Source organism: Falco naumanni, chromosome Z (genome assembly GCF_017639655.2).
Source record: "Falco naumanni isolate bFalNau1 chromosome Z, bFalNau1.pat, whole genome shotgun sequence".
NCBI classification, from domain to species: Eukaryota; Metazoa; Chordata; class Aves; order Falconiformes; family Falconidae; genus Falco; species Falco naumanni.
The window spans coordinates 77,921,064-77,932,902 of record NC_054080.1 but is presented as its reverse complement, the minus strand read 5'-3'; the positions used below and the strand labels follow the sequence as shown (position 1 = coordinate 77,932,902).

Here is an 11,839-nt window from a genome sequence, read left to right as displayed (position 1 = left end):
CGAGGATTCGTCCGTGTCTGTACTGCTTTTATTATCAATTGAGAATTCATAATAAGAGTAAATTATAAATAAGAGACATCATATTAATAGGAAGAAGTCAGAACACCTTGGGTTTGGGTTTTTTCCCCCTCTCAAATAAAACGGCAGCTTTCCCGATGATCACTGAAATTATAACGACAACGATTGATCGGAGGGCTTGCAAAGGAAAAGGAAAAGGAAAAAAAAATCATCATCATTGGTCCTAAAAACGCAACCGTTCCCCTTTGCTCACTTGGCACAATAGAAATTGACTGTCTCTCAAAGAGCCATGCGCCTAGTGCTATTTATAGCCAGGGGCTGTGTTGGAAGATACCATTGAGCTTCTACCGGGCAGACAGACGGGGGGTGGTTGGATGGGAGGAGGGGGTTTAGCCAGAGTAGAGGCAAAAGCAGTCCCCCACCCCCAGCCTCCCTTCCCCGCACACACACACATCCACACACTCACACCCCACCCCCTAGTCTGGCTGGGAATTTGAACCGATCCAGCCTGTTTAAACGGAAAGGACACAGATCTTCAATGTAAAAAAAAAATCAGATCAGACCCAGAGAGAGAGAGAGACAGAGAGGGAGGAGTGTGTGTGTGTGTGAGTGTGTGTGTGTGTGTGTGTGAAAGAGGGAGAGGGAGCGAGAGCGAGGGAGAGAGGGAGAGAGAGAGAGAGAGGGAGAGAGGGAGGGAGAGAGAAAAGAAGAGGGGGGAAAAAAGGAAAGAAGATTTTCTCTATGTATATAAAGATGGCCACGTTAGCAAACGGACAACCAGACAATACCAGCCTGAGTAGCAATCACAGCAACCCCAGCACCAACGGGCATATGAACGGATTAAACCATAGTCCCGGAAACCCATCCACCATCCCAATGAAGGACCACGATGCCATTAAGCTCTTTATTGGGCAGATCCCCCGTAACCTGGACGAGAAAGACCTCAAACCGCTCTTCGAGGAGTTCGGGAAGATCTATGAACTGACGGTGCTGAAGGACAGGTTCACTGGCATGCACAAAGGTGAGTTACCTCCTGAACTTTCCCGAGAGAGATGGGGAGAGGAAGGCAGGTTCCCTCTCCCTTCCTGGCTCTCTCTTTCTCTCTTTCCTTTCGATTTCATTTCATTTTATTTCATTTTTGGTTGGCCCGGAGGGCAGAGGCGGCAGGCTGGGGGGGATGGGGGGACAGGGAAAGAAATAATAGACCCTCCTGGAAAGAGAAGAGGGAGAGGCAGCGAAAGGAGTCAGCTCCGTTCGGTTTATTAGTAAATTTTATTTCTTTCCCCCCTTTCCGGGGGGCGAGATGCAGCTACTTGCGAGCGCCGGGGCGGGCGGCGGGGCTGGCGGGCAGCTGTCCGCACGCCGTGGTGCTGAAAGGGAGCGGGTGCCGTACCCACCGCCGGGAGCCGCGCATTGCCCACCCAGGGGTGTGTGCCCCTGTGCCTGCCCGCCTGCCTGCGCCGGGCTGGGAAGCCCCGATTTTACAACTGTTGTGTATGTGGCACCGGCGCCTTTTCTTTTTCTTTCTCCCCCTTACCCCCCGCTCCGTGTTTTTTTCTCCCTAAATATTAATTTTTACTGCTTTTACAATTATTATTTGTAGTCTGATCCAGCGCCAGAGGTGGAGGAGAGTGAGTTGCTCCGGGGTGGGATTTAATTTAGATTTTGTTCAGCATGGGAACAGGGTTAGAAACAACAATAAAAAAGGCTATCTCAAACGGGGCAGGGGTGCGTGTACAAAATAATGGTGTGTGTCTGTGTTTGTGTTGAAGCGAGCGAGCCGGGAGGGACAGGTGGCAGTTTAGTTCCAGAGGGGAGAAGTCCCCGAGCAAGCATATTCCAAGCACTACTTTAAGGTGTCCAAAGTCCATCTCGGGAACTTTTTAGGTTTTTTTAAAGGCAGTGGAGACATACTCCCCATGCAATGCCTCACTCGCTCCGTCTCTGCCCACTGCTTTCCCTGCTTAGCTTAGGCTCTCTGGAGGTGCATTTCAGATTAGATAATGCTACGTTTTGGGGGTGGGGGAGGGTGCGTGTAGTGGGGGAGAGATGCTCGGATCCCCGGGTAGGAAAGTAGGACTCACGGGGAGGAAGTTGAAGATAATTTGCATGGTAGCCCAGCTTAGGAGCAGGAGAGACCCAGGAGCAAAGTGAGCCACTTTATTAACTGAGGTTCTGTGAATGTGTGTGTGTGTTCATTTCATTGGATATGTAGTTATAAAAAAAAGAAAAGAAAAGACCAGACTAGAAGTGACTGGGGTGTGACTCCACTTTTAGTGCAGGAGGAGAAAGGGTTTTGCAGGGAGCCACGGGGGGAGTGGAAGTTGTATCTTACAGGAGAGGTTCAGTAGCAGTGTCTACTCCAGCCTGGTGGACTCCCGGAAGGGAGAGTCACGGGTAATGGCATTACTGGCTTTCCAGCTTTCTAGATGCCTTGGCGAGTTGTAAATCTTGAACTTAACAGCATGTTTAGTTCTCTTCCCACTCACTCCCCTCCTCTCTTCCACCCTCAGGAAATGCGACTCAAAATGTACCCTGACAGCACAAAGTATCGGTTTCGTACAGGCTAGATAAAATGTTCAGGGCTCGGGAACCGGGGAGTCAGTCCAAGTTATAGGATATTTCTTCCTTCCCTTCTTGCCGGTTGCTCCAAACACCCCTCTCATATTTATGATGATCAGTGTAGCCCTTTCGGACATTGCTTTCTTTTCCGACTAGCTTCCTAGAAGCCACATCAAGGTCCAATGGGCATCATTTAAACATGACATCCATACTATAATAATTATTAATAATAACAATAAAAATCATAGTAAGAAGTACAGGGATGGAAAGGTCCTGGGAGGTTTCATCTAACAGACAAACCACAGTGAGAGTAGCCACTGAGATCATGTGTGCACGCATGTGTTTGCAAAAATTATCTGCGGTTTCTGTAAAATAAAAATAACAACAGTAAAAGCCACACTGGAGAAACACTTCAAATAGTGTAGAGGAAACCTTTGAGCTAACACCTCGATAAAGGATTTTTCTGTTGGGGGGTGGTTATTTTAATTTGTTGATGAGATTTTATTCTTTTATTATGTTCTTCTTAAACCTGTAATTAATCAGTCTATGCGTTAACTTTAATTTCTCTTTCATAGATGTGAATTCTTTCCCTTTCAGTTCAGTTTTGCTTTTACTGTATGCTTGTATTCACAGAGACAAACTCAGGAAGCAGGGGAGGGAGGGAGGGAGAGGAGAGTGAGAGAGGGATCATTTATCTTGCTTGGATGTGTTTAACACATATTCCTGAATTAAGCAAGATACTAACTTCATTTCCCTTCATTTCATTTCTGTTCTAAAGCTGCAACCTAGGAAAAAAGCCAGGTGGGAAATCTTGTCACCTCATCAGACCAAATTGCATGAGTTCCTCTTGAAAGAAACAGTCATATTTAACCTGCTAGAAGTTTTGGACTTTGGAAGGAAAAAATGATGATGATTGTTATTTCGCAGGCTAGGGTTTGAGTGAAGCTTCAATAGACACTGAGTTGCCAGCGTTTCAGAGATCGGTTTTATTTAGTACATCCGAGAAGAGTTTGAACTCCTTTCTAGCGATGCCGCTGATTTATTAGCTAATCCTGATAAAAATGTGCCTCTGGCTACCTGGAAAAAAATTACTTTCTTGCCAGTAGTGATTAATTACTATTAAATCAAAAAGCATGATGGGGCTTTGAAGGAAGAGGATTGTGTTTGGCTTATTTTTTATTATTTTATTTCACTTCATTTCATTTTTAATCTTTTTTTTTTCCTTTTCCCTTCTCTAAATGCCGTCATGTGAAGCATAGTATTCACTCAGATCTCCTTATTTTGGCTTTGCTTTGCAGGCATAGGTGAAGAATTGCATAAAGATAGTCCAACTTGGCTCTCGGGGTAGGCTGGCAATACGAAACCCCAAGATGCTTTCCATAAGTGATGCATAATGCTTATACATTAATTGATCCATCACTCTGTTGATTTCATTCCTAATCCAGGGGATGAGGCTGTGGTAGTGGTATACCTTGAAGGGTTAATAGTGAGCTGTAGTTTATTTAAGTGTACGGAGAGCAAACCTTGGGTGTGGAGAGGGAGAAGGTGGGTTTGTGTTGGAAGGAGGGAAGAGACATGGATTAGTTTAAAGTAAAAATGTAGCACCCAGAGTAATTTCAGGTGTAAATCTATCAAAATGAGAGCACAGGATGTGTGCTCTTGAAAATATTATGAAGAGATCCTATTGTGGTGCTCCTGTATAGCAGGAGGAAATAGAGAATTAAGAGCCTGAAGATAAAGTACATGGCTATGCTCCCTTCCTAAAAAAACTATCACAAAAGGAGAGTGAAGTCCCACGTCCTCTCACCAGCAGCCCCGGCTGATGCCAGGCCAGATACCAGGGAAGAGGCAGGGGAGCACAATTCTCTCACAGTCACGCAGAGAGAAAAGGGTACGGGGGAAGCAGCGTGTGAGGGGTGGTAGGAAAGGCTTGCCAGATCCCTGAGAAAACAAGCTTTCATGACACGAGCATAGCTGCTGCGTATTTCCCTCGTCCTCGCTTCTCTCCACACGGGGCAGGAACAGGCTCCTGCTGTGGTACTTTGCTCTAGGGTTGGGAAGAGGCTGTGTGCTGAGATCCACGGGTAGGAACCTACCAGGGCTGAGCTGACCCACCCACGCACTCACACATACACACACACATACGCACACGCACGGAGTTAACTAATCACACTTGAACAATTTAGCAAGCCATTCATTCATAACTTCTCCCCTCCTTATCTAGCAGTGGAGTATGCTTAAAGGCTGAGTTACTGGGAGACATAAAGGTTAGTGCTCTCAGGACAGCCATATTATAATGCATTATCTTTGAAGTCATTTAAGGCCAATTTAAGTGGTATTTAGTATAATATTTATGAATTAATGTAATCTAAATATAGGACTGTCCCAAAGGTTTAAACAGCCTTTTCTATCAAAGCTTGCTTGTACCCAAGGCTTGGAATGTGTTTTAATTTAAAACGCACAGGTCTCCATAATATTCTATTTAGGAAGTCAGAAGAAATCAGCATTCCACACTTAACTGAGATTTACTGAAACACACGCGGGTGAGTGCACTTAAAGAGTGGAGATAGTGTGCGGTGGGAAGGCAAGAGCCTTCCATAGACCTGAGAGATACTACAACCTTTCAACACTTGTTTAGCGGGGGAAAAAAGACACAAAACTCCAAACCCTCCTTGAAACCCACCATTGCAGTCCCGTGGTTAGGACGGTGTTCCTACCTGACCCGAACCTCACTCGAAAGGCATTCAATGCAGCTAGAAAAATGCAGTATGGAAAGAACAGTTTAGTTCTTTTGCTGCTTTACCATCTCAAAAGTATAAATAATATTGAAATTTAAGACACCATGGGGGTAGGTAAACAAGGATTCCATTCATTGTATTCTGTTCTGTTTGATTACAAAGATAGATGCTAGAAAAAATAAAACCTTGTTAAGTCTAAATATGTTTATGAAGGTTTTGGATATCTCAGAAATTCAAAGGTGCAATGAAAATGAGCATTCAGTTAAGATGATATATTTGTATATGTGTATAAATGTATAGATTTTTGTATCTGTATACATACAGAAAAAAGAGGTGTATACACATTTATGCATATAGCCTTTGGGAAATGGAAATTTAGTTGAAAAGAAGCACAACGCAATATAGGTGCTGAATAAACTCCTCCATAATTGAAACATAAGGCTTGCCTGGCTGAAAGCAACACATACAGCATTTAGTATGGTAGTAAACCAAACAAGTTTTAGGGAGGTAAATGCACAAATAAACTGGAATAAAACAGAGGAGGCTTTATGCCTAAGGTCTAAAGAACAACCCTTTAAAACAATCAAAATGCAATTGGATAACTTGATGGAAGAGAGCAGAAAAAAGCAACTCCTTGTACATTAAAATCTTCCATACACATGAGCGTGTATGTGTTTTGATAATGTCAAACAGATAGCCCAGATTGCTTCATAAATTAGAAGGCTATATGTTAACTCTTTTTTTCAGGGGTCTGGACATGGATTCTGGTTTCTAAAAGCAGCTGCAGCCAGTTATGATGCTGTTGTTACGGTTGTGTCAGCATTTCCAATACAAACTCCAATTTTCTGGGATCTCTCGCTTGGCTGTTAAGTTTTGCACTGAAAGCTGTTCTTCAGCTAGCCCCACTACCACATCAACTAATCATCCTTACAAGAATGGATTTGTTTTAAAGTTACGTAACGTGGAGGAAAGAAAGAAATTAAAGTTTGTGTTTCTAGAGCTTTTGTTTCTTCTCTTGCCTTTCTTCAGGTTAGACTTTTATTTTCCTACACATTTATGGATTACAATTGGGTTTGTCCTTCAATATCTACGTATACGGGTGTCTCTGTGCATTTTAGTGAAGGAAAAAAAAGGTACTTTTTTTCTTTCACTTAAAAAAAAAATAGCGACAACAACCAAATTTCATAGTATTTACTTGGCCAAACCATGGTTTTAAAGGGTGAATCAGGAGCTTACTCATTTCTGAAGCATAACAGAAACAAGGGGACAATTTGGTTTGATTTTATTTTATCCCCCCCTCCCCTCCCAACCTGTATTCAGCAAGAAGAGAGTGGGAGCATCAGTACTGAAGTAGGGGAAAAAATTGAGGAACCTTGTCACCTTGGATGAAAAGCGTGGTTCATCTGGTCCTGTATCCTGCATCAGCCAGTGGCCAGTGCCACGGGCAGGGCTTTCTTTAGTACAGGATTCAAATTGCATACTATAATAAAAGCCACGTAGCTGATGGAATAGCTTTTTGAAAGAAGTTGTCAGAGGGTATCTGGAAATTTTGCAAGGGTAAGAAATGAGTGAGGTTGCGGAAAGTGTCGTGCTCAGCGGAAAAGTGGATTGCACCCATCAGGAAGAGCGGGCAGAGGACAGACTTTCTATGCACGGTGGTCAAGAGCGAGGGGCAGAAGGGGCTGGATGGTCAAGGAGGGCCTCCCCTAGCCTTAAGAGCTGGAAATACACAGCCACATTTTTCCGCAAGATGTCAGGGTGTTTTTTATCATGCATACCCTGTGCGCATGCATACCAGCCGCACTGACCTGACAGACCATAACGACACTAAAGGAGCTGTTACTGTCCCTCCCGTCAATCAACTGTGAACCCAGGCAGGTTTATGCGACAGACAGTAATGGTTCCAAGGGAGAAAAAGTGGGGGAGATGATCTAGGCTGTTGGGCCACTTACCTGCGTTTAAAATAGAGAAAAAGCATCAGATGCACAAAGACTCATGTAGGTATTGGCTATAGCCTTAAAATAATATTCCATAATAGCAGGAGGCTGCGGAGCTCACCATGACCTGTGCGTTAAGTGCTGTCTGATTTCTGCCCTGTAACGGTTTGTGCTAAGCGGGAGAGGTGTTAAGTGCCCTAAGTTGAATCCCAGCCTTAACAGGGACGCTGGTGTTCCATTAATCCCAGCATCATTTTACTTAGGGAGCGAAGGCCTGTTGCCTGCTTGCTGGCAGAAGTCAGTGAGATTTTTGCCATCACTTCGGTGAGTCTACTTTTGGAAATTCTGGTGCAGGATTGCACTTTGCGTTTCACATTCCCTTTAAAATGCTGGAGTGTGGATTTAAGTAGCAAACTACAACACCTGCAATTAATGTTACCAGCTTCTGTGCTTACTGGATTGCCCTTAACTTAGCTTTCCTTCCATAAGTGAAACCAACACTAAACCAAAGCTGAGGAACTGACAAAAGCCTGAACTCTGCCACATTTCTCACTCACTTAACTGCTCCACCGATGCCCGTATGACTGTCGCCAGGGTTTTTCATGGCAGACTGACCCTTATGTATTAAAATCTGCAGTGGAAAAAGGGAAAAATAATAACCATGGTGAGCTAAAGTTATGGCTGTTCTTCCACTGCGACTTCGCTGGCTGAGCCAGGGTATATATTCTAGGGGCTTCTCTCTCCCTGTGCCTCCTCGAGATGCATCATCGCATTTTGGGGATCGCAGGAGCTGTCGAATCACTTTGTGCTGCATTGCCTGGTGTGGGCTGGAGTCAGGATGTCACCACAGATATTGCATTTGTTTGCTTTTGTCACCGTGAGCCACAGCCTGAATGCACACACAGGTGAATGCAGCTTTTAATGTGCATTCATTATATCCAACTGACATCCCCTTGAAGGAAGAGAAAGCTTATTATTGTCGCTCCTTAAAATAAAGATGGATGAGAGAGCTAAACCTCTCAAATAATGTGCCTGACCATATGTAGTAGCTAAAAATAAATCATATATGGCCATCTATTCCATGTAAATGAATGGCAAGACATATAGATATAGACATTGTGTTAAGTTTGTCAAGCAGAAGCAACCAAAAATATTGATCAAGGCAAGGGGGAAAAATTGATAATGAACCAGACTCCAAGAAGACTTTAATGGACAGTGACTTCTGTGAACCAGCTTTGGACGGTATATATAAACTGACCACGATGTGACTTTATTGCAATGCATTCTAATTAATTGTCACCTTTGTTAAGACCAGCTACAGATCAAAGGTTTAAAGATACTTAACAGGTTCTTAGTAACAAACCTTTCAGATGCACTAGAAATATCCAGCAACTCAGCCAATGAGGCATGCAGATTTCGATCTACCTCACCTTATCTGTTTATTTCTCCCTCCTCTGTTGAACATGGACAATCATTCTTTAACATTAACTATTTCATAGATGGATTTGTTGCCAATGTTGGTGCCTCCAGGGATATACAATTGCCAGCAACAAGCACCTTGGCTGTTAAGTGTCTCAAAGTATTTTCCTACCAGAAAGTTGCTTAAAGTTTGATATGCCAAGGTACAGTGCAGACTCAGTTTGTAATGCAGGCTATTCTTTCCCCTTTGTGTGGTTGAGGTCTATAATTTCCTTGTTTCAGTCTGGAAAACATAAAAAAGACATCGCTTGTGTGAAAGGTGCAACCGAGAATGAACATTTATGTGAGAAGTGCATATGCAGAGAGAAGTGTGCCTGCCATGTTTGTATATCACGCACACACCCCCCCATTTATTACATGTGGTACTAACAAAAACATGTATTCAGTACAGACAGGTTGATACAGGTCTCTAAACAATTCCTTTCTAAAAGACAGTACAGAAATCACACTCTTGCATGAAAGTAGCAGGTGACTTAACAGGCTATTCCTGGAATTATATGCAGAGTTTAACATGATACATAGCTGTTTGTTCATTATACTAATTTAATGATACAGTCACACTTAATTAATCCATCTCTGGTTTATTTGTCTCTGAGTCTCCAAAATATTCCAGAGGCAACCCAGCTGACTTCCCAGTGTGCTGGGGCAGATAACTCTGGACATGAAGCTTCTTCAAACAGAATAAAAATGGAGCTTTGCAGACAGAGTTGGGCTGATGAGATCTGACTGCATATTCGGCCTGTTTTTAATTCAAATGCCTGTGTCTATAATACACAGAGACTGTGTATGCACACATGTATCGCAAGGGCAGACTTACATTTGCACATAGTTCCTCTCCTTTTCAGTCCCTAAGGACAGATTCGCATCACATAATATGCATCACTCACTGCAAACGCGCACAAATATCTTTGTTGGATTCGGTAGCTTCTTGCAGGTATATGTATAAAGCAGCATCAGCCTAATAATATCCCTATAAAACAGTGCTTCTTTCCTAGGATCCAGAGGGAAGAAGGCTGTCAGAAGATCAAAAGATATATCACAGTATGCTTGTAGAAATCCCCTGATTATGTTTCCTCTCTATAATGCTCTAATTCACTATTTGATCAATTGTAAAAGGGCCGAAACTTTAGGAGGGAAAAAAAAAAGAAAAAAAGCATGAGGCTACTAGATGCTTGAGGGTGAGTGAAAATAACACCTAAAATTATATGTAGCAATACAGTAATGAGCTTATCAATACTTCTTTAAGGAATCTGACAGCCCTATAGGAGAGATTCAGTTCGGTGAGCAAAGGTCACAATATAGATATTGCTTATTAAGACTATCGATAGCCTGGTTGACCAATCTAACCAGAGACTGTATAATGTACCTGCTGTTAACAGGCAAGGAGGAGAACTATGAAGAATTTACAGAATTGCTCACATGTAATATTAATATTATTGATTGATTCTAATAATATAATAAGGTAAAGATGCGCTTCTTTGAAATGGTGTATGAGCAAGGAAAGGAGGGGAGAGGGAGACACCTCTGCTAAGCAGATTGAAGTAGGTGGCTCGCAGCTCTTCAAAAGCTAACCCAGAGCGAACTCACTTTTCTTGCCTCTTACAGGCAAGGTGCCATTTCTTGCCCATTATTTCGCCTGACCCAGATGGAAATGAAACACCTCTTTCCCTAGGATCGGGTCTTTGCCTGGCAGCTGCAGAGAAGCCGGGGGCTTGAGAAACGCAATGCAACTAGGATTGCTTTGGTCAACCAGTTCGGCCTCCATCAGAACAGGACTAATCCTAGAGAGGTTTTTTTTTCTACACAGCAATGCAACACAAGTGCTTGATTTAGATTATTTTTTCACACCCTTAGCAGCATTTAAGAAATGGGGGGGGGGGGGGGGGGGGGGGGGGGGGGAAGAGGGTGGAAGTAACATATATTCTGTGACATGTGTAATCTATAATTGACAGGAAAACACTTTCCAGAGCAGCTACAAACCTGCTCCAAAGCCTGTCGAAGTCTTCAGGAAAACTCCACCTTGCCCGCAGCAGTGTTTGGATTGGGCCCTAGGTTACGGACAGTTCTGCAAGAAACAGTTATTTGAGGCAGGAATGACCGATAATATGCAATGTGACTGCCTTTAGGTTCTTACTCGTCTAAATCCAGATACACAGACCTGCTTCCTTCTGAATTTCCTAACTACTCCGTCTTCAGCAATAGGCTGCCTTATCTAGGTACGCTAGTTCACTTCTGCTATATGGTTCAGCGTGAAGTGTCTCATTCCAGTTTCTGTGTGGTAGCTTCAAGATGGTTTGCATTTCATTACACCCTTCCTTTTTGGTCAGTTTACAAGACAAGTATTTTTATTTTGTAAGTATTTAATTGCTTTTTAAAGTGATTTATTTGATTGTATTCCATCTTCAATAATACATGGATGAGGATGCAATTTTTCACCCTCTTTTATAAAGATACATTGTTATTCAGTTATGCTATTCTGTGGGGTTTGTTCTGGTTTGTGCATTCGGAGGGAGTCTGGAATTTTTTTTTCTTTGTTTTCCTTCTATCTTTTAGGTTTTTTCTTAAGGATTTTTTTTTTTTCCTTTTAAGAAAAAGAAATCTCATTCAAGATACTGGCAATAAACGAGGAAGGTAGGAGTGGAAGTGAGGAATGGGCAAGACAACTAACAAAAATCCTTTGGCAAAATCTTTTAAACCATACCATCGCTGCATGTTCATTTACAAGAGTCGGGATTCAGCCAATTTTGATACCAAAAAAAAAGAGTATCTTACAAATAATTTAACTCCTAGTTTAGTCATTGACAGAGAAGCCGGGGAGGGGGTGAAGGCAAGCCAATCCGTAGAAACACTGGGAGGAAATGAAGGTAAAGATCTTGCAGGACGTAAGGGTGATAGAGTGGCGCTAGGTTTTACATTCTGTTATGACTTAGTATAAGTTAACATTCAATTAAACAAACAAATAAATAAACAAGAAAAGCAAGCGTTGCCATTCCTTCTGGATTATTTGCTGATAGCTAATACACCTCAGAGCTTCCCCTCTTAAACTGCTGCCTGCGCCTGCAGTTTCATTCAAAGGAAGGGCGTTATCTGGTAGGTGAGGGCAGG

At 42.8% G+C, this 11,839-nt stretch overlaps 1 protein-coding gene across 11 annotated transcripts in view; it reads left to right on the top strand.

Moving 5' to 3' along the window:
• Nucleotides 1-467: 467 nt before the first annotated feature.
• CELF4 (CUGBP Elav-like family member 4) overlaps nt 468-11,839 on the top strand; it is a 721,304-nt gene continuing 709,932 nt past the window's right edge. For 10 of the 11 annotated variants that reach the window (XM_040580547.1, XM_040580545.1, XM_040580541.1 and 7 more), the window contains exon 1: nt 604-1,039. In XM_040580547.1, the coding sequence (XP_040436481.1) occupies nt 760-1,039 (280 nt within the window). In that variant the 5' untranslated portion in view covers nt 604-759. Of the gene's footprint in view, nt 1,040-11,839 lie in introns of all 11 variants that reach the window. The other variant, XM_040580543.1, reaches the window with a different exon arrangement.